Source organism: Miniopterus natalensis, chromosome 1 (genome assembly GCF_054644295.1).
Source record: "Miniopterus natalensis isolate mMinNat1 chromosome 1, mMinNat1.hap1, whole genome shotgun sequence".
Taxonomy (NCBI): domain Eukaryota; kingdom Metazoa; phylum Chordata; class Mammalia; order Chiroptera; family Miniopteridae; genus Miniopterus; species Miniopterus natalensis.
Window position 1 is genome coordinate 2,913,084 of NC_142081.1, and position 23,568 is coordinate 2,936,651.

At 55.9% G+C, this 23,568-nt stretch overlaps 1 protein-coding gene across 1 annotated transcript; it reads left to right on the forward strand.

The window, feature by feature from the left end:
• Positions 1-550: 550 nt before the first annotated feature.
• Positions 551-22,839, forward strand: LOC107536485 (MAPK/MAK/MRK overlapping kinase). The gene is made up of 12 exons (XM_087818125.1): positions 551-653; positions 3,027-3,141; positions 7,600-7,689; positions 9,082-9,152; positions 15,185-15,263; positions 15,376-15,424; positions 17,341-17,519; positions 18,370-18,471; positions 19,630-19,803; positions 20,268-20,382; positions 21,600-21,797; positions 21,879-22,839. The coding sequence occupies exons 1-12, from the start codon at positions 647-649 to the stop codon at positions 21,957-21,959; spliced, it is 1,260 nt and encodes a 419-aa protein (XP_087674251.1). The 5' UTR covers positions 551-646; the 3' UTR covers positions 21,960-22,839.
• Positions 22,840-23,568: the final 729 nt, after the last annotated feature.

Consider the following 23,568-nt stretch of genomic DNA (forward strand, 5'->3'; position numbering starts at 1 on the left):
ACATATTGTCAAAAAGCTTAGCCTAATTAGCTCAAAATCGATCACAGGCCTTAATGTAAAATGCAAAACTCCTAGAAGAGAATATAGCAGAAACTTAAGATGACCTTGGTATGGTGATGCCTTTTAATTTTTCTTAATCGTCACCCGAGTACAGGTTTATTGATTTTAGAGAGAGAGGGCGAGGAGAGCAAGAGAAACGCCTGCCGGGCGCCTCCTGCACGCGCGCCCACGGGGGATCGAACCCCTAACCTTTGCGGGACGGCGGAGGGCGCCGGAGCCCACCGAACCACACCCACCGGCCCCGGCGCCCCTCAGAGGCTTGGACGCGCAGACGGTTGCGTGGCAACGAGGACGCACCGGCGGGCCGCCAGGCGCGGGCGCACGTGACGCCGGCTGTCGCGGACGGGCCGCTCTGCGCACGCGCGGGAGGGGGGCGCGGCCTCGGCGTGTTCCGGGCTCGCCGGTTGCTAGGGTGACCGGGATACAACATGGCGGCCGGGTCCTAACGCTCTCCGACCCGGGGCCACCGCGGAGGTCCTAGTTCCGGACCCCGCCTCAGAGCCGCGGGAGCCAGGGGCCGCCCTCCCTGCCGCTTTCTTCTCCGTCCAGGGTCAGCCAGGGGTAGTCGCCGGCTCCCGCGTCCGGGATGAAGAGTGAGTGGGGCTGGGGAAGGGCGACCACGCGAGGGTGCGTGGCGGAGGTGGACGGCCGGGGGGAAGGTCGGAGGGTCCCAGGGGCGGGGGCAGCCGGAAGGGGCGGGATGTGGGTTGGACGGGGGCGTCCGGGGCGCTGGGGGCCGGAGGGTCCCGGGGGGCGGGGACGGGGGAGGCCGGAAGGGATGGGGGACCGAGGGGGCGGGGTCGGTCGGAAGGGATGGGGGATGGAGGGGGCGGGTTCGGTCGGAAGGGAGGGGGCGGGGCGGGGCGGCGGAGCGGCCGGAAGGGAGGGGGGATGGAGGGGGCGGGGCGGCCGGAAGGGATCGCGGGGCGGGGCGGGGGCGGGGAGAGGGGCGGGGAGGGGAGGGGAGGAGCCGAGGCTCCCGGGACCTGCAGGCTGGGCTTCGTGCGCTCGGCGTCCCCGAGGCCCCGGCCTCCCCGGGCTGCGCGAATGGGTGCGCGGGACCCGGGTGCAGAAAGCCCTGCGGACCCCCTGCTGTGGAAGGACAGCCGTCCCGCGCCGTTGGCTCGCACCCCAGGTGCCGATGGGCCGAGTCGTGCACCGAGACGCCCGCGGGGAGCAGCTCGCCCGAGCCCCTGCGAGCCGTCGCGCTCCCGCTGCTGGGGGCGGGGGTCCCCGCGTCAGCTCTTCTCGCTGCTGCGCCCAGACCTGCGTTTCGAGCGCGGGGCCTACGAAGGGCTTTGCACTTTTGCTTATAGTGTGAGCTTGCGAACGGCACACACTTTTTTTTTTTACCATATCCCTTTTTTCCGTTCCAACTATTTATTTTGGAAATGGTGGCGTCCACAGGAGAGCCGCAGGAGGAGTTGCCCGAGTGTTGATAAGCCCTCCACCCGGGTGCCCCGGGCGCCCTCTGGGAGCGAGCGCGGACGGGAGGGCGTCGGGGCGCCGGCGCCGCCGCGGCCCCTGCGGGGGGAGCAGGGCCCCGCGCAGCCGCAGCCGCAGCCGCAGCCGGTGCCGCTCCCGCGATACTAGGCTGCCCGCGCGTGCGCAGGTCTGCAACCCGGGTTTCCCACGGATCCCAATTATGTTCAGTGCAGGCGTTTTTATTTTTCCAGGATCCAATAAGAAATCACTAATTGCATTCTGTTGTCCGATCTCTTTGGTCTCCTTTCATCTGGCACAGTGTCCTGCCTTTTGTGCCCCCTTTTTTTTTGTTATTGATTTTAGAGGAAGAAGGGAGAGGGAGAGAAACGTCTGTTGGCTGCCTCTTGCACATCTGCTACTGGGATCCAGCTGCAAATGTGCCCAGACCGGGACTCAAACCTGCCACCTCTCGGGGCATGGATTGATGGGATGATGGGCTGACGCTCAACCCCTGAGCCTTGCCGCCAGGGCACTTTTGTGTCTTTCGTGATAACTTTTTTTCAATCCTCCCCTGAGGGTATTTTTTCCATTGCTTTTCAGAGAGAGAGAGAGAGAAACATCGATGTGAGAGAGACACGTGGATGGTTGCCTCCCACAGGCACCCCAACCTGGGCTGGGGATAGAACCTGCAATCCAGGTACCTGCCCTTGACCTGGAATCAAGCCCTCAACCCTTTGGTGCTCAGGCAGATGCTCTAACCACTGGGCCACACAGGCCAGAGCAGGGTACAATTACAATTTAAATTATTTATGTGTTTAGGAATGATTTTATGATGTTTGGTAATTCAGGTCACAGTTTTCCTCACTGCACGGTGTAAGTAATTGGGTGCAGACCTCTTCATCCAGGGTTCCTGACCTTGATTTAGTAGTTTGGCTTGAATTACTCAATCTCTTGAGGAGAGTGGAAATTAGAAGCTGCACCCTCTTCCTGACAACTGTGGTCCAGACATGTGCTTTGAGCATAGTAACTAGCCTCCCCCAATCCTTTTCATTCCTGATCTGGCTGAGCCCCACAGCTCCATGGGTATCACCTCAAGATCTTCCAAAGCAGGGCTTGAATACACATGTTTGTACGTGGGCGTGACAACTTTCTCTCTTAACAAAAAGTGAATTTGACCTCCACTCTCAGGGTTAAATAATGCTCCGAGGCTGCTGGTGCAGTGCCCCCTCTGCCGACGCCCAGGTGCACGCCTGAGCCATCCCGGTGGGCCACCCTGCTCCTCTGCTTTCCAGCTCTGGTGGGGTCTGAGCCTCTCATCCCTCCAGGATGCCAGTCACGTGGTTCCCTGCTGTTGGGGGAGCTCAGAGAGGAGACGTGCTCTTGCCGGCACACAGTGAGGGGGACTCTGAACCTTAGAAAACAAGAGAAACAATCCTCAATACATGCTGCTGGATTATCTTCCAGGGAACACGTTCGCTGTCTGGGAGTGGAAAATACATGTATAAATAAAACCTTGTCTTTATAAATGTTTTTATTTATAGACTACAAAGCAATTGGCAAAATAGGCGAGGGAACGTTTTCTGAAGTTATGAAGATGCAGAGCCTGAGGGATGGAAACTACTATGCATGTAAACAAATGAAGCAGCACTTTGAAAGGTAGGTTAACACTCCAAGCGGACTAGGTTAAACCAGCGGGGCAACTTAGTATTTGTGGGAAGATTGCATTCATGTAACAATATGTAAGGAACAGTCACATTTCTTCAGGCAGTGAGGATTATGGGCTCATTTTATGTTTATTATACTGGGTTTTATTTATGTCCCAGTTTACTGTGATATCAATGATTAATTGGTCACAAAAAACTTCAATTGTAAAAGTATGCTTCACTTAAACAGTCTACGTTCCTCAGAGTTTTGTTTGTTGGACTTTTATAAACAAAACCTTAGTCTAAGTAAACCAGAAGCCGCTGTGATTTAATTAATTGTGAATCAGTTAATTGAAAAGTAGTTTCCATGCCCGGCCGGGCGTGGCTCAGCGGTTGAGCGTTGACCTAGGATCCAGGCGATCAGGGTTCGATTCCCGGTCAGGGCACATGCCCAGGTTGTGGGCTGCAGCCGATCAATGACTCTCTCATCATTGATGTTTCTATCTCTCTCTCTCCCTCTCCTTTCCTCTCTCTGAAATCAATAAAGATATATTAAAAAAAAAAAGAAAAAGTAGTTTCCAAATAGGGTTGGAGAAGTTGAATCCCTGGGGGACAGTGTGTGGAGAGGGGGCTCTTGGGTTCTGGACAGGTCCCTTGGAGGAGTGCTGTGGCTGTGTCCCGCAGAGAACCCCTTGTGTCCCTGAGTGTGTGGCTCAGTATGGATCATGCTGAGGTCATTACCACGCCAGTGGAATAGCGGGCTGAATGCTGCTTTACTGTAGCTGTTGAACTTTCCAGTGGTGGGGCTTGAAGCTCAGCTTTTCATGTCAAAGGAATTGACGTCTCTAAATGTCTGAAGCACATTTTTTAAAAGCATAGTCTCTCCCCCACGTTGGTGCCGAGCCTTCTGGAGTGTTTTGGGATATAAACCCTGACTTCAGGCTCTTAGTGTGAAAACTTGTTTCTCAGGTCAGGAAGGAGCATAGGACAGCTAGTGGTGTCTAAGGGTATGGTGAACAGTGACCTCCTCCTCGCAGTGTCCCCATGGGATCGAGGTCACCATCCCTTTCTGCGCAGGAGGACGAGCTTAGAGTTGTAAAGCAGCTCGACAGCTGTCACAGAGCCAGATCTGAGTCCAGGTTCCCTTTCTGCACAGCCCAAAGGGGTGGCTGCTCCCTGCTCTGCCAGGACGGCTGTCGCTGGTCTCTGGCTTTTCTGTCACTTCTTCCTTTGGGCGTCAAATTACTCTCAATAGAAAATTTTATAGAGAATTTGACACGCAGCGCACTGATCACCCCGTGTGTAAGGGCAGACTTCCTTGAACAGCCCCCTTGGAGAAACACATCACAAGCCCAGATGGCTGAGGGTGGACTTGTAGCTGCAGGGTGGGTGAGAGGCACTGGCCCCTCAGGGGAGAGCCAGTCCTACTGTCAGGTTCTGGGGTAAATGTGCTTACAGACAGCAGGACCTGCCAGCTATTACTTTGGTGAAGAGATGCAAACAAAAAGTGGCCTGGACACGTCCGAGCCTGCTGCTGTGTCAGAACACCGTGCGGGCATGTCACTGCTGAGCCGCTGTCAGCAACCACACGCTCGGCCAGATGTCCCCTCAGGAAGCAGAGCTGTCTATAACACAGAGTAGAAGTGTTTCCATCAAAGATGAGACTGCTCTAAGGGGCATTCTTTTGAGGGGTGGGGGACATGCAGTTTATCTGGAGAAGTGCCTTCGTGTACTCGTGCAGCCTCAGTCCCTCGTGGAAGTTCACCCCTGCTGTCAGCTGGGACAAGGGTCTCAGGCCTGGGCATTCTCACTGAATGCTGCTCTTGCGGGTGTTAGTGTACAGCACAGTGTTTTCCAGACCAGTGGAAACAGGATGAACTTGACCAGAGCTCAGCCAGGATGAGTGTAGCCAAGGGCCGGAAGAAATCAACATGTAGTTGACAAAGAGTCTACACGTGGAGCCTTGGTTCTCGAACTTGATTCCTTCTGGAGGCTGTTGGAGAAGCTGTTTATTCGAAAAGTGACCCATTTTCCCCATTAGAAATAATGTAAATCAAATTAATCTGTTCCAGCAACAAAAGCAAAAAACACACAAAAATATTCACAGCACAATTTCCTGAGATGTTAACAACAGGAGGGTTGGTGGTAAACTGACTCACACTCTCGAATCCTCTCCTTTGTCGCCTGAGAGACGCGTGACGGATCATACGGTGTCAGCATGAAAGGACTGTCGGGTCGAGAACCGAAGTTTTGTTCAACAGTGGAGACATTTTCCCATGAACAACTTGGTCGAGAAGCAAATTGTTCAAGATGAGAGACATTTGAGAACTGAGGTTTGATCATAAGCAGTGGCTAAGCCTCCCTTCCCGAGGCAGGGCTTTGGATGTGAATCCCGTCTCCTGTACCTGCTGCACGTAAATAGAACTACCTTGGACACCCATGTCTGAGTATTGAGTAGAGCACCCCACGCAGTGAACCCCTTGAGTTCCGTAGTACACGAGCACCTGAGCCGTGGCTTCCTTGTCTCCAGGCGCTCGAGGACCAGAGGAGGGAAGGACCAGGAGGTAGCTGCCAGGTGGGTGTGAGGCTCACGTGCAGCAGACGGCAGCCTCGTTGCCATCCCCGTTGTCATCTGATGTAGTTTAGAATAATTCTTGCTCTTCACCTCCCTTTAAAAGTGGTTGATTAGAACACATTTTCCTTTTAAAACCCATAATAAGTAAAGATTTTTAATAAAATACCACTGAATCGGTGTTCCTTGGCTTTTCTTTATGTATGTGGGGGAGGCTCTATAGTGGGAATCCTACTTTGGCATGTTGCTGTCCTTGGAAGGGAGCGCAGACCTGGGCCAGGGGTGTCGGGTGGCTGACGCACAGATCAGTGGTCATCTCAGGCTGTGGACAGGTATCTGCAGCCATGCATCCAAACCTGAGGGGATTGACCACCCATGGGAGACTGTTGCAACAGCTGCAAAGCAGAATTACTCAAACCCTAGGAACCCAAGTGTGGTTAGAGCTGAGGTTCTGGACAGATGGGTAGATACTTCTGGAAGGCTGCACAGCCATAGCCGCCTCAGCACAGAGTGGGCTTGTCTTCCGCAGCGAAACCTCTGGTTGGAGTGGCAGGAACAAACACAGTGCGAGACCATTCAGTAGCTGACTCTGTAGAGAGAGCAACGGAACTTAAACCCACTAACATTCCATTTGCAAATAGGATTTCAGTAGAGGAGAGACACACAGATCACATCCTCAGCACGCAGAAAAAACTGTCTGACTCGAGGCGATAATCACAGTGAGAGGAGCCGGTCTCGGGTCTTCACGAAGAGCTGATGGCAAGTAGAATATCTTCAGATGCTAACAGGCCGAGACGCAGTGGAACGGGTCACGCACACGAACTGAGAACCGGGGAGCGGAAGGACACCATGGCGGCGGCAGAATTTGTAGAGGAATGGTGGAAGTTGGCATACAACACCCAGTCCCCCGGATCTCTACTAACTGACACTGCATTTTTTACTTTAAAAAATGCAGCTGTAGCCCTGCCAGTCATGGCTCAGTGGTTGAGCATCCACCTAGGATCCAGGAGATCGCGGTTCGATTCCCGGTCAGGGCGCATGCCCCGGTTTTGGGCTCCATCCCCAGTCGGGGGCGTGCAGGAGCAGCTGATCAATGACGACTTTCTCATCATTGATGTTTCTCTCTCCTACTCCCTTCCTCTCTCTCAAATCAATAAAGATATATATATTTAAAGTGAGTAGAACGGAATTTCACCAGCTCAAAGGAAGGTGATTCCCACAATCACTCCCTTTGAGAACCTCTGGGGTGAAAGTCTCTGACGCAGCGAGTCCGTGGGCCCCACCTGGGAGGGAGGCAAGGCTCCTTTGAGGTTCCGTCGGAGGGCATGGCAGCCGCTGGCCCTCGCCTCTATTACATTTGTATTGATGGGATTTGGGGTGTGAACAGGGCATCAGGCACAGCAGTCTTTAAGAAAAGCCTGCAGTAAGACACACCTGCTGAGAGGCCACCTGTCACCAGGTGAAGGCAGTGGAAAAAAATGACAGCCTTTGGTAACGATAAGGAAGGGTGGGTCTGTTTATGGACATTTAAAATGCCAATTTTTACATGGCTTTTACATTGCTCGGTTGGTTCTCATAAACTGATTAATAGGAAATTTTAATATCTCTATATGCTTCTTAATATAGCAAAATAAACTACCAAGGTATTCTTTCAGGAGCTTAGATGGGAAAAATTTGAATTTATGTGCAGAGCCATAAGAACTTTGATTTTTATAGGATAGCGCAGAAACGTGACTCGCCTAATTTCAGCTGCTAATGGAGAAGTAAAACCTGATTAACTTGCTGGGAGTGTCTGTGGGTTTTCAGTTGTGACCGTGGACAGTAAGTGATGATTTAATGACCCAGATTTAAAGTTGACCTGCATGCTACATGAGTTGTTTGTTTTTGCCTACACGATAGTATTGAGCAAGTGAACAATCTCCGGGAGATACAAGCCCTGAGGCGCCTGAATCCACACCCAAACATTCTTACGTTGCATGAAGTGGTTTTGTAAGTATATTCGGGCCTTTAAAAATTATCTAAATTTCATGATAATGATTAAACCTCTTTTTAAGAAAGATCATGGTAGGCATTGTAGATATTTGCTTCATAGCTCAGAGAGTAGTAATTTTTATCTTAAGTCACATATTTATTTGGTCAGCTGTGTATCTGATTCCCGGCTCCTGAGGCCTCGAGTGTGAACTGGGACCCGCTGGGGAAGCACTGTTGTCATATCTCGGGTGGGGGTGGGTGGGGGGACTGGCCTTCCTTTCCCTGCCGCAGTCATCTCTGCAGTCTCATGCAGCCTTTCTTACAATAATTGATACCGTTTCAGGGGTTTTGAAATTCCTGGTCTCACTATAGAACAGTTTCCATAAGTCTTACCTGTGACCAGGAAGGCAGGGCACAGCTGTCCCCAGGCGCTGGCAGCTGTGCCTGCATGCGGACCCTGAGCAGGGCTCACGGGGGGGTCTAGGCCCTGCCTTTCCCTGCGCCCCTGCTGCTGCTCCCCAGGAAGGCGGCCTGGCCTTTAGAACCTGCCACGAAATCACAGTCTCGGTCTCTGACCCCTCACGTGCAGCAGGTATTCATCAGAGGACCAACAGTTTTAAACTTGGTATAAACTGTGGCTGCAGCCACATGGCCGCCTGGAACCCGCGGCTGTGCCGAGTGTCCCCTTGGGCCGCATCTGGAGACTGAGGTCTGTGTGCAACAGTCACACCCGGCCTGCAGAAGGCGCTTTAGAGGCACTTTAGAAAGCTCTCTGTCCAGACCTGTGCTGGGGCCTCCTGTCACCCTGAGAGACAGTGGGGGCCCTCCAGCCCCCGGAGGCACTCTGAGCCAGTCAGGGCTGCCCTGTGGGGTTAGGGATCCCTTCCAGGACCATTTGAATCAGGAGAAGCTGCTGGCTCAGCTGAAGGTCTCTGTCCCCACTGGGCAAGGCCTGACGGTCTTTCTCCCTTTTCCCGGCTGGTTTTTGGACTCTTCCCCCGTTGTAATGTATGCCAGTCACATGGAAGTAATATAGGGAAGTTAAAACTAAGATGGCATCCGCAGGGCGTGAGTTAAATCCCCTCTTCTGCTTGGCCAGCTCTCCAACCTCATTTCTTCTCTCTCCTGAGAGTTAATTTTATATTTTGTCAGGATGTATGTCTTTCAAAAATGGGGGGTGGTACTTTTAGAGTTTTTGCTTAAAGTAGGGCTTTACTATTATTTTAAATTAATTTTACCTGAAATATTTCTTTAAAACCAAAACTTCTATTTCAGTCATTACACTTTGGCCTTTGTCTGATGTGGGAGTACTTTACTTTTACCAGAAATGTTTACAGATGAATTAAATATCTGATTGTTTTTTCTGATTAAGACACGAGGAAACATTTAAAAACCTGCTTTCTTCTGCAGTGACAGAAAATCTGGTTCTCTTGCGCTAATATGTGAACTTATGGACATGAATGTTTATGAACTGATACGAGGTACGTAGAGTCATTGGAAAGCTAACGTAAGAACGTATTTGTAGTTTGCACAAACTTTGTTTTGGTTCTCAAGGTCGGTCGTCCCCGAGTGCAGTGTTTATGTACAAACACACAGGGCCGGATGGCCGCAGGACAGCTGGGGCAGCTCAGCTCCCTCCCTGAGGTCCCCACTCCACGGTCAGTCTTCTCTTGGGCTCTGCTGCTGATCTGTTTCTGTTCCTGCCTCAGGGTAAGACAGGGCTTTCCCCCAAAGAACCCTCACAGGAGAGGGCACCTCCTTATATTTGGATCCTTCCAGAGTCTCCCGAATGACAGGGTGCTCATTCATTTACTCTCGAACAATGGAGCCCTGTTAGGAAAGCCGGCGCCTGGGCCGGCCAGGGGGGGCTGGAGGCTACAGGGGTCACCTGAGGGAATGGAGAGGAGGAGGCAGGTCCTTGGCCCACATCTAACAACCATCCCTGGGGCTGACCTCACGGTTGTGTGAGATGCCAGGACAGTGAGCCTTGAGAATGTCACTGAGAAAGCGCACAGGAAGTGTTACATTTCACAGGTCACACTGTGCTTATGGGACCAACCAAAAAAGTAACCTCCTGGTGTCATGCGAGTGCCTGTGGCCTGGAATAGGGTGTCCCTGACAGCATCATCGATGACTTAGAAACTGCTCTGTTGGCTCAGACAATTCAGGCCAAACTGAAGATGGTTGCTCTGGAAAAGGTTCCGATCCACGAGCTGCTCCGAGGAAGACACGGATGCTGGACGCGCCCGTGGAGACTGCAGATGAGATTGTTCTGTGAAGTGCAGAGCGGAGAAAACTACATCATCAAACAAGTAGACTTTACATGGGACTTAGAATATGTGCTTTAGTAAATTAAATGGAGTAAGTGGGCACATTTTTCTACATCCATAAATTGATGTAAAATATTTTGATCCAAAAACTTTTGGATCTTTTTGGGAAGATAGGAGATTCATATCTGGGACTCCATGGTATTTCTTATAATCATTCATAGGTAGCCCCTCAGTCAGGTTTAGTCTTGTTTCAAGCGCATTTCTAACAAAGTTAGATCTGGTTTCTTGGTCTGAAACCTACTTAAAATAGAGCTCTTAGCCCGGCCGCTGTGGCTCGGGCTGAGCCTGGCCCCGTGAACCGGGAGGCGCTGCTGTGCGGTCCCATTTCCTGAGCCTGCGGCCGGCGGGGTTGGCTTCATCTGCGTGTAGCAGCGCAGGCGGGGCGCAGGCGGGGCGCCCGTGCCGCGGGAGCCAGCACTCGCCTCACCAGCTCCACGGGCATGTCTGCGCCGGTGACCGAGGCCTTACCCGTAAGGAACCCGCGCGCTCGCGTCCTTGGCGGTGGGAGACGCGTGTCTTGTCTCAGGCTCCCGACGGCTGCTCCCTCGAGTGTGATATTTCAAAACTCAAGGGAGGGGGCAGTTTCCGGCAGGTTTCTGTGCGTTTAGACACTGGAGAAAGCTTTGCTTAGAAACCTGCTTTTCAGCAGTCGGGGAATTGTGTGGCTGGGGAAGCTGCGTCCCTTTCGGTGTCTGCCTGTGGAGCGCGACTGGAGACAGGCCGCGCTGTTGCAGGTCGGGCGCTGACTCGCGGCCGCGGTGCTGTCAGCGGCCAGGGCGGCCCGTTGCCAGAGGCGAGAGCGCGGGGACGCCCGCAGCGCTGCTCGGGCCCTGAGTGTTGGAGCAGAGCTGCCTGCAGGGAGGGTGAACTGAACTTTTGAAAAGGGCCACTTGGAACTGATGAGCTACAGAGACGGTGGTGCTGCCGGCTCAGGAATGCCCGCCACGCGCAGGCCCTGTCCTCAGCTCCTTGCAGGCCTAACTCCTCTTACCCTCACGACAGCCCCGTCAGGCACATGTTGTCGTTGCCCCCATTTTAACGATGAAGTTGAGGCTCAGAGAGGTTGCCTGTCCAAGGCTCTGTACCTGGAAAGCAGTAGAACTGGGGTCTGAACTTAGGCAGGTTCCCGCGTGTCCTAACCACCGCGCAGCGCCTCTTGACAGACCCTGTGCTTGGCACTGTTACCGCCATCCCCGTTTTACAGGGGACTGAGGCCGAAGGATTAAGTAGCAACCTGAAGTTAATTGTTAATGAGCAGCAGAGCCGGAACGTAAACGGAGGTCTGACTGGAAAGCTTAACGCTTCTGCTCTGTGGCCACCCTGGGCCTCTGCCCGGCCCCCGCTCCGTGCTCACCGGAACAGACGCGGATTGTTTGCTCTTGCGGTGATGCTGGCTGACGGAAACGCAGGTCGCTCACGCACGAAGCTTTCTCTCCTGGAGAGCTCGTGTCACTACCTGACGACCCTCCTGGACAGTCGGAATACTGAGTAGCACTGCTGAGCACCGAAGAACCGGTGAATGGACAGGGAGGATGTTCGCAGCCTCTACCGAGCTGTCCGCCTGTACGCACAGCAGTTTCAGGGGCCGGGAAGGAGGGGAAGCCGCACAGAAGGTGCATTTTGGATGCAGAGAGGAGACTGTTGCCGAGATAAACCGTGTGAAGGTAAAATCCTGAGGGAGTGGATCGCTGGGGGTCGTTTTCTCTCCTCTGCTAGATGTCAGCCGAGGCAGAGGTGACGGTGGGCCCGACGTCCAGGCTCATCTGGAACATGGGAGAATTGGGGGAATGCAGGAGAGGATGTCTCGTTCACTGGGACACACCGTGAGCTGCTCTTGAGGTGGGGACATGTGGGGAGCAGGATGGACACGGCTTCCTCCCCGTGGAGCTCACACTCAGGAGAGACAGCAGCGAGTGAAGGAGTGACCAGAACCCCAGGCAGGGCCCGGGGCCCGGGGGCAGCCAGTGCAAAGGCCCTTAGGCCCGTGGCTGCAGTGGGGGGGGGTAGGAAGTGCGGGCAGGGCCCGCGGCTGGTGGGGCCGGGTGAGCGTTCAGGTAATTCGGGGTCAGTAGGAAGCCACTCGTGGGGTTGGAACCAGGGGAGAGGGGTCTTTTGATTGGTGTTTAGACCAGTGTTTCCAAAACTACAGTAGAAAACCAAGTTTGTTTTTTACTACCTGTTGTGGTCCAAAACGTTTGTAAAATGCAGTAAAAACTAATTACCGGGAAAAGGACCGGTTGCTTGGATGTCCCGGCAACAAGGAAAGGCCGACAGAGCTTCCAGGCAGGTGCCGCTAATGCCCCTCATCCCCTCTCAGGCTGTGGTGTGGTGTTGTGGGCCGTGCTCTGAGGAGCACCTTGTAGGGACTTGTCTGGTTGCAGTTTAAAGAAAGGGGCCGTAAGTGCGTGTGGCTCTCCCCTTTTAGTTGCAGGCAACAGCGTCCGTCGTCGCTAGTTTAACCAAAAGGGGTTTTTTACGTGGGACGGTGTCAGTGGTGGCCTCAGCAACCAGAGCTTTCCTGGTGCCACCTCCCAGGAGGCCTGACCGCGCTCTGGTGCGTCCCCCGCTTCCTGCCGTCTCTCGAGCACTCGGCTGGCACGGATCTGCCTCCCTGTGTCCCCACCGGTCCACCCGGAGTGTGAGCTCCCTGGCACTGGGGTCCCCTATGTGGGATACTGTCCGTCATCTACCCTGGTGACGTTTTGGACATTGAGAGTCATAGTTAGATGCTTTCACTGCAAGAAGCTGTTCCATCCGGCTGGTTCCCACAGAGGAAGGAGTTTGTTGTAAAACTGCAGGTCTCTCTTGGAGGCTCAGTCAGGCCTCCAGGGAGGTGGGGCCAGGAAAGCTCTGGTTGCCAAGGCCACCATCACTACCCGCAGGCCACAAGGTCCCCCGCCCCCTCTCGGCTGACACAGCCCCTGAGACCCTCCCCTGGCAGCAGATGGGCTCGGCGCAGAAATCCCAGTCCCCGGCCACCTCCAGAGCGTGGGCTGTTGCAGGCGCAGTGGGCTGGCCTGTCACCTTAGGGTGATAGCTTCAGAGGCTGCAGCGGGGCAGGCGTCCTGAAATAAATCGTGATGCTGCGGAATGAACCAGGTAGGAAAAGGTAAAACCAGACAGGTGACCATGACCGTGGCCTCCAGTTCGTTTCCATGGGTGGCTCAGGCGTGACGGACAGACTCGTTCAGTTTGTTTCTATTTCATCCAGTCTGACCCGCTGGGTGTATGGTGCACCGTTTCTAATGGACCAGGAAAAAAGAAAACATTGCCAATTCAGCTGACGCACAGCTTTCCCATCCCCTAGCAACCGGGGTTCCGTCCTTAGGAAAAGAGCCCTTTGGGACCCATTTAGACAGTCCCCGTGTCACGTCCTCGGCATATATCCACAGCCGAGTCACAGTGAAGCGAGTCTGTTGCGGCGCTTCTCCCACGTCCCGGGACACGGCGAGCAGTGATTGACGTCTTCGCGCTCCTTACACGTCTGTCCCTGCCGGTCGGTGTGTGATGTGACCTCGCTGTCCCGGGAATTCTCCTCCCAGCCACTGACACCGTCCTGCGGTTTGCTGCTGTGCTTCGCAGGGCGTTGCCTCAGCCCAGACCTCCCACGTGGAGAGCGGGTACCGGGTCCGAGCACGCGCCGCCGCTTGGTGACGGGAGGCCCTGGTCGGGCTCTTTCCCGTGGGGGCAGTCAGAGTCCCAACTCTTAGGGTCGGCACGAGGCTTAAATGAGGTAATATGTGCATTTCATAGTTGGTGGTGGAGCTCGGCCCCGCTGCAGAGGTGAGGAATGGAGTTCCAAAGAAGCCACAGCACTTGCCTAAGATGAGCCGGCTGCAAAGAGCAGAATGGGGAGGGCCCGTCCTTGAGTGGCCGTGGTTGCTGAGAGGGGTGCTGGTCACTGCCCAGGCTCCTCGCTGAGTCTGCTCTCCCATCGGCTACACTGCCGGCGAGATCTCTAACCGCTCAGAACAGTGAGCTCTCCTTTGCAAAGCACCGATGGCTGGCACGTGCACACGTGGTGCCGTGGGGCACGGCCAAGGGCTGTCTGGCTGTGCCCCGGTGGATCCCAGAGTGCACCTCCAAACCCGACCACAAGGCCAGGCACAGGCCTGGGGGCGGGGTCTCGTGGGGAGGGACGTGTGCCGATGGCTCTGCCACATTCCCCCAGTGAGGACAGACAGCAAAGGCCACAGCTGATCACTGTGTTCAGGGCGGTGCTGTACGTGACATTCTTTAGAATCTTCCTAATGAGAAAATTGGTAAAAATTAACTTGGTCAGGAGAGCAAAACCAGACAAGGGCGCCTGTCTCCTGTAGCTTCGCTCCATCAGGCAGCGATTCTCCAAGGAGGGGCGCGGGGAGGGCGCCCGGGCTGCCAGAGGGTTGGGGGTACCCAGGAGGAAAGGAAGGCTGGGTCCCTGAAGAGGGCTCTCCACGGGGACTGCAGGCAGCGGAGAAACGCAGGGCCATGAAGGTCTATGGGATTCGTGCTCGTGGAGGGGGTAACGGTTTTCTGAATTGGTAGGTGAGAACGGTTATTTTACAAATTTAAAACACACCTTTGAAATGAAAATCAAGTGAGCTGTGACACCTTCTGGAAGATGCTGGAGTAGAGGAAGAAAGCAGAGCATCCCACACACCTGCGGGAAGGAAGGCGGGGAGCAGGGCCCGGACAGCGCCAGCAGCTCAGCTGTCCCTCGAGCCCTGATGGGCCCAGCAGGTGCCGTCGTGGGAGCCTGTGGCCTGGAAAGCAGCCGTCGGTCTTCTCAGAGTAGAGCAGCTGCACTGCTGTGAGCCTGACCTGTCCTTTAAAACAGAAATCTCCACCCAGACAGGCGCCCAGGAGAACTCTGGGTGTACAAGCGACTCCTCAGCAGTTAGGAGGAGGGCTCAGGCTGAGCCAGGTTACTCAGCCAACCACTCCCGTGATTCCCACCGGACACTGTCTCGCCTCGATCAGAACACACACCGCGATTCCGGGTGGGATCGCGCCGTGGGTGGAGTTCTGAGTGGCTTTTTTGGGGGGACTCTGTGTTTCCTGTAAAACGGCTTCAGGTCACTCCACACAGCGGAAATTAGGTTTTCACGTGTTATTAAGTAAGAACGGGGTCTGTTTTTTATTCAAAAAAGGGGCCTAAGGACCATTGGTACCCATATTTGGCTGTTTCCTTGATTGTACAGGGAGAAGACACCCCTTATCTGAGAAAAAAGTCATGCACTATATGCACCAGCTGTGCAGGGCCCTGGATCACATGCACAGGTGTGGCCCCGAGACGTGGCAGCTCCCAGATCCGCAGCACGCGTTAGCATTCGTTAAGGACGCCGTCAGTGAGGCACAATTAATTCTCTCCTCCCTTTTATATTGAATACAGAAATGGAATATTTCACAGAGATGTAAAACCAGAAAATATATTAATAAAGGTAAGGGCTTTCGTATGAAAAGTTGATGTCAGCATAAAGGTAGAATAAAAACTTCCCAGTGGGTGTGCTTTCAGTCCCAGGTAACTGGATACGAGGTTCGCAGTAGTGTTTTCCTCCCAGTTTGAAAAAATGGTTATTTAATACATGTCGTCAATACGACCGTACACCTGGAAGGAAACTCTCAGGCACCTTTCTCAGACTATGTACAAAAACAAACTCCAACTTATCACCCCAAACACTAAATATAACAGTGGGAGAGTCGGGATTCGAGCAGGTCGGCCTTGCCCCAGAGCCACCCGGGCCCTGCCCAGGCAAAGCCACAGCGTGGCCAGGGTGGGCCACGCGTTCACCCGCGAGAGCCCCGCTCACGCACGGCCGCCCGAAAGCGTCCTGCCCCTTGTCCCGAGGCAGCGAGTGACTCTGCTGCTGCAGAATTAGCTTCCTTTCCTAGAATGTTCTGTAGTGGAGTTAGAGGACGCGCTCTTTCTGGTCCAGCTTATTTCACTCAGCACTTCTGAAATTGGCCCGTGGTGCTTGGGCGTTCTCTTGCGTGTTTGCCCTTTTTCCTCTGCATTTCAGTTTGGGGCGTTTCCGTTGGCCTATCTCCCAGCTCCCTGGTTGTTTCCTGGCTGTCTTTGGTCTATCGATGAACCCAGCAAAGTCATTTAAAAACACGTTTCTATTGACTTTTAGAGAGAGGAAGGGAGAGGGGTAGAGAGACAGATGCAGCAGTGAGAGAGAAGCGTCAGCGCCAGCTGCCTCCTGCGCCCTGCTGAGCACCGAGCCGCAGCTCACGCAGGCGCCCTCATGGGGAATCCAACAGATGACCTCTCGGTTCCTGGGTTGATGCTCGACCACTGAGCCACACCAGCCGGGCCCAGCAAAGTCTTTTTTTTTTTTGGCTAATTTAAAAAAGTTTCTAGCATTTCCTTGTGATCCTTTCTTATAGTTTTCATCTCTGCTGACATTTCCCATCTGAACTTGTGTGTTGTCCACTTTTTCCATTAGAGCCCTTCACAGATGAATCGTAGTTATTGTAAATTCCGTCTGATGATTCTCAACCCTGTGCCATGTCTAAGCCCAGCCCTGAAGCCTGCTTTGTCTCTCAGACTGTTTTTCTTGCCCTTTAACGGTCTTATGCTTTTTTTGGTGGTGGTGGTGAATCCGCACCCGAGGATATTTTTTCCATTGATCTTCAGAGAGAGTGGAAGGGAGGGAGGGAAGGGGAGAGAGAGAGAAATATCGATGTGAGAGACACATCAATTGGTTGCCTCCCTTTGCATGCATCCCGACTTGGGCCGGGGATCAAACCTGCAACCCAGGTCCATGCCCTCGACTGGGAATCAACCCCGCGACCCTTCGGTGCATGGGCCGGCGCTCTAACCACTCCGAATGCCAGCCAGGCAGCCTTATGCTTCTTGTTGATGGCCTGGCGTGGTGCATTGGGGATGGGAACCGAGGCAGGAGGCCAGCAGAGGGGCCTTGCGCTGTAGCTGCAGGTACGGCCTGTATTTTACCACCTGAATGTGAAGGGTAAAGAAAGTGGAAGAACTGCCCCGAAACCCGTCTCCCTGGTAGGTCTGACTTGCTCACAGAGCCGGGTGCGAGCCGGCCCGAGCTGCCTGAGCGGCGCTGGGCGTCTGGCTGTGGGTGTAACTTGCTCGCAGACTCACACGTGACTTAACTTCTTCCAGCGTCTGCAGAACACTTGCTAGCATGTTCCACTGGAAAGAAGCCCACGTCCTCCCCTGTTAGGGCACCTCCTCGTGCTTACAGATATACGGCCAGTGACTGGCATTTCACAGGCCAGTTTAGTTGCTAGTGGCTTTCCCGTTAGTGCGTAAATATTTGAGATGGCTTCTGTTTCGACAGCTGTGCAAGGAGATTCCTCTGTCCCTGCTTCTCTCCCCCTGCAGCAGGATGTCCTGAAATTAGGGGACTTGGGGTCCTGCCGGAGTGTCTATTCCAAGCAGCCGTACACGGAGTACATCTCCACCCGCTGGTACCGGGCCCCCGAGTGCCTCCTCACCGATGGCTTCTACAGCTACAAGATGGACCTGTGGAGCGCTGGCTGCGTCTTCTACGAGGTCGCCAGGTAGAGCCCCCACCTTGGTCCGTGAGCCAGCTCGGGGCCCGGGCACCTGTGTGAACGTGCTGGTGTGCGCACAGGCGGGCGGGCCTCTCGCCAGGCCCTTCCCCACAGCACGGATTTCTTAGTCATCCTGGTGCTGCGACTGCTTTTAACTTAACAGAAAACGTATTTTGTCAACACCTTTCCTTGCTTGCTGTGATGGAGAACAGAACACCTGGCAGCCCGGCCCTGGGCCCCCGCCTTGGGCTTCATCAGTGAAATGACTGATTACCAAGTTAGGGACCGAGTAGAAACGTGCTTATGCCACCGTGGGGCTGCCGGGGGGTGTGAGCGGTGGCCCTGGCCCTGCCTGGGAGGTGCGGGTGCATCGCCAGGGTCTCTGGCCGCCCGGCACAGCCTCCACTCCTCAGCATCCTCCTGGCCACACGCCCCCCTCGGGGCTTCCCCGCTGGGGCGGGGCCTGGGAAGAGGGGAGGAGATGTGGGGGCAACTCAAACGGGCGGGGCAGCACCCTCCCACTCAGAGTGTGTCCTTAAGGACGGCGCATTTAATGGCTGGGTGACACGCATCCGAACGGAGCCCAGCATGGGCAGGGACACAGGTCCGCTCCCACCTGCTCCCTGACCGCCGCACGAATCCCGACTGGTGTGCCCCTTTCGTTCTCGAGCCCTCCTATCGATAGTTGACTTATTTTTGCAAAGTTGAGTCACAATTTCACTGAAGCTAAAAGTGCCAACAGAGCACCCTTCCTCGTGCAGTAAAATGCTGTGAATTAATTTGAAAGGTGCTGGAGGGCTCCGGTGTTAGGAGCAGCCAGGACGAAGGGGACTGTCCCCTTGTCACATTCCTCCAGTCTGCAGCCCCTCTTCCCTGGAGCCAATGAGCTGGACCAGATCTCGAAAATCCATGACGTCATGGGCACCCCTGCTGCGAAGACCCTCACCAAGTTCAAACAGTGAGTGCCCCGTGCTCCTGGGGTCCCGGGTGGGCTTGTCCCCCGGCCAGGGCTGGAGCATGGGGGAGGGGGACCGAGGGCAGGGCCAGGCTGCCGTCTGCTGCAGGTGCAGCCCCGCAGTCCTTGGGGCCCCCAGGGTTCTGAGAGGGACGCTCTCCCTCAGGCATCTCAGAAGGGTTCTTACTGCCCTGAGGGCCTCGCGGTCAGGTCGTGGCCCGAATAGTTACACATTTACATGGTACTTAGAGGCCTCTGGGTAAATGAGGTTCCCAGGCACTGGCTCCATTCAGGGGAGGCTCCTGCGGCCGCCCCAGCTCTGCCGACCGCACTGACCCCGGCCGGGACTCTTAGGATTCTGTGTTGCTCAGAGATGAAGCCAGGCCGGGGAGTGGGGCTTCCAGGAAGGGCCTGTGGGCCGAGGGGTGGTCAGCGCCCAGCAGCTGCACGACCTGGGAAGGCAAGGGGGTGACAGCTGTCTTGGATTTTCTTTCCTTCTTTGTTTTTTAATCATCACCCGAGGATATTTCTTCCGTTGTTTTTCAGAGAGAGTGGAGCGGGGGAGAGAGAATCGTCAATGTGAGAGAGACACGTCCATTGGTCGCCTCCCGGGCCGGGGATCGAGCCTGCAAGCGCTGTACGTGCCCTTGACCGGAGTGAAACCAGACCCTTCAGTCCGAGGGCTCCAACCACTGAGCAAACCTGCCAGGGCTCTTTTGCTTTTTTTAAACTTAACTGCACTCTTCTCAGCTGGAAATGTGGTATCAGCCTCTGGGGAAGGGTACTTTTCTTCCGTTTATAGATGACAGGTTCCACCACCACCACCCTTCTTTAAAAAGAAGACTTTATTTTTCAGAGTAGTTTTAGGTTCACAGCAAAGCTGAGGGGAAAGTACAGAGATTCCCCACACACCACCTGCCCGCGGCCCAGCCGCCCCATCAGCTAGTGACGAACCGCACTGACTCGACATTGTCCCCCAAAGTCCCCAGTTCCCTCGGGGGCCACTCTGTGTGGCGCCTTCTGGGTTGGCCCCCCGTGTACTCGGGCCCCTCTAGGTCGCAGGCCGTCACCCCAGCGCAGGTCCCTGTAGTCGTGACGAGAACGGGCCACGTGCTCGAAGTGATGGCGTGATCGTCTGTTATCATTGGGCTTTCAATACAGGTCGAGAGCTATGAGTTTTGATTTTCCTTTTAAAAAGGGATCAGGAATTCCTCTCCTGACAGCCAATCTGTCCCCGCAATGCCTCTCCCTCCTGCACGCAATGGTGGCCTATGATCCTGACGAGAGAATCAGTGCCCACCAGGCCCTGCAGCACCCCTATTTCCGAGAGCAGAGGTGGGTGCTCTGGACAACGGGGGTGGGGGGGTGCTGGCTGCTGAGACGGGGGGGGGGGGCGTCCTGAACAGCTCTCTGCCCTGAAGTGCCCTTTTCTGGAATACTCTCCTGACGGAGGCTGTTCGCGGGGAGGGCTCCGTTAGACCCGCGGGGAGCCCACTTGCCCCTGTGTGAAGGGGTGAACTCGCCGTGAGGTCTGACAGTGAGCTGGGTGCACCCGGCACTGGACGTACGTGCTCTGAGCCAAGTCCACGCCCCTGTCCACCCCGCTGTGACCTGGGGCAGGGTGCGGGCCTGTGGCGGGGCCACCCCCAGCCAGAGACTGCGGCTGAGACGAAGGAGCGAGGTCCTCATAGCCCGTGTGGGAGGCAGAGGCGGGGGCCGCGACGGGACAGGCGCCTCTGGAGACAGGACGGGCTGTGTGGCGGGTTCTCAGGGGGCGCTGCTCTCCTCCCTCCCTGCAGGGCGGCGGAGAAGCAGGCTCGGGGCGGCCACAGAAAAGCCGCTGTCCCCGAGCGCCCCGTGGCCCCGGAGCAGCTCAGTGACAAGTGGCCGGTTTCCAAGGAGGGCAGCAAGCAGGTACGGACGGGCGGCCGGCAGGAGGGGGGCCCTGCGGGGGCCGCGCCCTCGGGTGGCCTGAGTCTGAGGGTGCCACCGCGAGGCTCCGCCGGCTCTGCCCTTTCTGCCCTGCCGGCCAGCGCCGCGTGGGCAGGCCAGACGGGGCCGTGGGGTGTCCCGCAGGATGCCACTTGTGCCCCCAGACCCACCTCAGCGGGGGCACAGAGAGGCTGAGCCGCGCCCAGGTGACCCAGCTCACCGGTGACCTCCCGCTGGCCCCGGGTGAGCGCTCCCGTCACAGAGAGGGCTCCACACACACTCTGTCCATGCGCCACGTGCAAGCCCCTGGTTCTACCCTTCACTCCAGGCTGTGCCCTCCCAGCGGCCATGCCCACTCACCCCTGCGTTGACTGCATGTCACCATGAGCTGGGAGCTGAGACGCAGACACACCTGCAGCCAGGCTGCTTTCCAGAACGCGGGGCTCCCTGCCTGCTTGATGGCTCCCAGGCCTATCTCCCAGTCTGTCCCCCAGACTTGCTTTTCTCCCCACGCCTTCCCTCCAGGGTGGAGGCAGCTCCCTTCAACTGCTCAGGTCCCAAACTATGGAGGCCCCTCCCCGGGCCTGAGCCTGCTGAACCTGCTCAGCTGCCCCTCCCACCTGCCCCATCACCCCTGCTGGTCCCAGCACGGCCTCACCTGCAGTCAGAGTGCAACCCACGTGTGTCTGTAAGGCTCCAGAGCAGGCATTTTAGGCTTTGCAACCCTAAGGTCTGTCACAGCTGCCCCCACGGACAGCATAACGCGGGGTGGGGCTGTGTTCCCACACACTGTGGACGTTGAAATTTGAATTTCATACAGTTTTCACATGCCATGAGAACGTTTTCAACTGTGAAAAGGTGGAAGCCATTCTTAGTTCAGCAGCTGCACCAAGGCAGGAGGTGGAGGCGTGGCTGACGGGAGTTAGGAGCCATCCCCGAGGCCTCGGCCCCAGGCAGCCCCCGCCAGCCCACCCAGCCCGGCGGCCGCACTGAGGGCCAGGCCCCACGCGGAGCCCTTGCCGCCCGCCGTGGGCCAGGCAGCAGCCACCTCACTCAGGGTGGCAGGACCTTGCTGTCTGGTGGCACCTCACGGTCGGGAAGTTGTATTGGGCAAAAGTGGCACAAAAGAGCCTTTTGTTCCTCCTGGTTTCACGGAGGAGGCGCCACGTGTGCTCAGCGGCCCTGTGTTCTGTTTCAAGAAACAGCCCGGGAAGCAGGAGGAGGACCGACCCAGGAGGCAGGGCCCGGCCTACCTGATGGAACTGCCCCAGCTGAAGCTCCCGGGAGCCACCAAGCTCTCCTACTCCAGCCCGGCGCTGCAGGCGGTGTTCGGGCCCGGAGGGAGCGGGAAGGTCCCGGTGCTGAGGCCCCTCAGGTGTGGGGGTGCAAACCAGAAGGTAGCGCCTCACTAGCTCCCCTTTGGTCCGCTCCTGCCACCGTCCCAGCCTCCACTGAATGTTGGTCACTTTCTTTACCAGACAGAGACGCAGAAGGACATCAAGCCTAACCTGAAACAGTACCACCTGCCCAGCATCGAGAGGAAAGGCGGGGGATACTAAGCGCCGCGGCTCGCTCGGAGCGTCCGCGCAGGCTCGGTCCTCCGAGACCCGCGCCCCAGGAACACAGCCCGCAGCAGCGGCCCCAGCGGCCTGGAGGCCGCCAGCCTGGTCCCCGCATCTGAAAGCAGCCAAACTGTATGCTCCACTGTAACATTTGTAATTCCACCTCATTCGAGGGTTCCATTTCACTTTGTAACCTGAGAATTTGCAGGAAATACTTGTAATTTTTTATACGAATGCAAACAGAAATTATAATTTGTATTACGTGATATTTAGGCCAGTTTCCTGCGGGCTCTGCGTGGACTTTCAGCACATCACCAAGAGCCCTGCAGCACGTGGCTGCGAGCGGATGTGCTGACTTTATTAAAGAAGAGCCATCACCACAGTATCTCCATGTGATCCGTTTGCAGCCCATGCGAGCAGATTGGAGATTGATCTGTTGGGAAGACCTGGATGTGGCTTGATTTTGTTTCACTGGGGAAGCTGTGAGGAGCAAGTCCAGGCCTGTGCTCGGTGCCCTCGGTGCCACCCAGGGAGCCGCAGTGGCTGTGTAGTGTGGGCACCAGCGGGCCACAGATCCGGGCTTTGCGGTGGCCAGTGTCTGAGCTCCTGAGGCCCAGCTGCTCCTGGGAGTAGAGAACGCCGCTTCCTGATGGGCCGCAGGCACTGAGCTTTGTTTCTGGGGTACAAAAGAATCCTGTTTCACAGAGGTGGGGTGCTGCAGACACGGTGGCACCGGAAAACAAGGTGTGGGCCCGGCCGCCGGGCAGAACAAAGGCCCTGTGGCCGTTGTAACCTAATTACTGAGTGCTCCTCTGTCTCATCTCTCCGACTCACAGCAGTAAAAGCACATTTCCTGGGTTCCTTTTTCATCTTCCTGTTCTCCCTTTTAAAACAGATCTGACACCCCTGCGTGGCTCTCTCATGTCTACCGCCTCCGATCCCCCTAACAGCTGGTGAAGCAGAACCAGAATGACAGGACAGCTGGGCCTGGGGCAGTGGCTGTGGCAGCCACAAGGAGGGGCAGGCTCGGGGCAGAGGGAGGGCATGAGCGTGGATGCAGGAGGGGCCCCGCAGGGGCGGAGATGCCCAGGAAGGGCAGGCTCAAGGCTTCACGACATTCGGAGCGGGGTGCACTTGCGGGAGGTTGGGAAGAGCTCCCTTTTAGACCCACCTGAGACTGCGGTGGGGCCTTCAGGGACGGCCGTGGTAACGTGGCACTGGGCAGGAGGGGCACTGTGCTGCCCCACAGTGTCACAGGCAGGAGGCCAGAGGCAGGAGCTGCTGGGCCCAGTGTGGAAGGGCCAGTAAGAGGCGCCAGAGGAGGTGTGAGCCTCGCTTGGACCTACAGAGGGACCTGCAGGGTGGGCAGGGCCACCAGAGAGCAAGCCCCAAAGGCTCTGAGTCAAGGCACATTTAAGGAGTAACAGGTATTTACGTATTTAGGGAAATTGTTACCCCCTGTAAGTATGTCCAGTGTGAAGAAGAAACCTTTAAAGTTTTTTTCTGCATGCCTTTCTGAGCAGACCGTGGAGGCTGGTTCTCAGGAAAACCACAGCCCTTACTCTGCAACAGTCACCCCCCACGGGGGACGGGGCTTGGGGCTCTC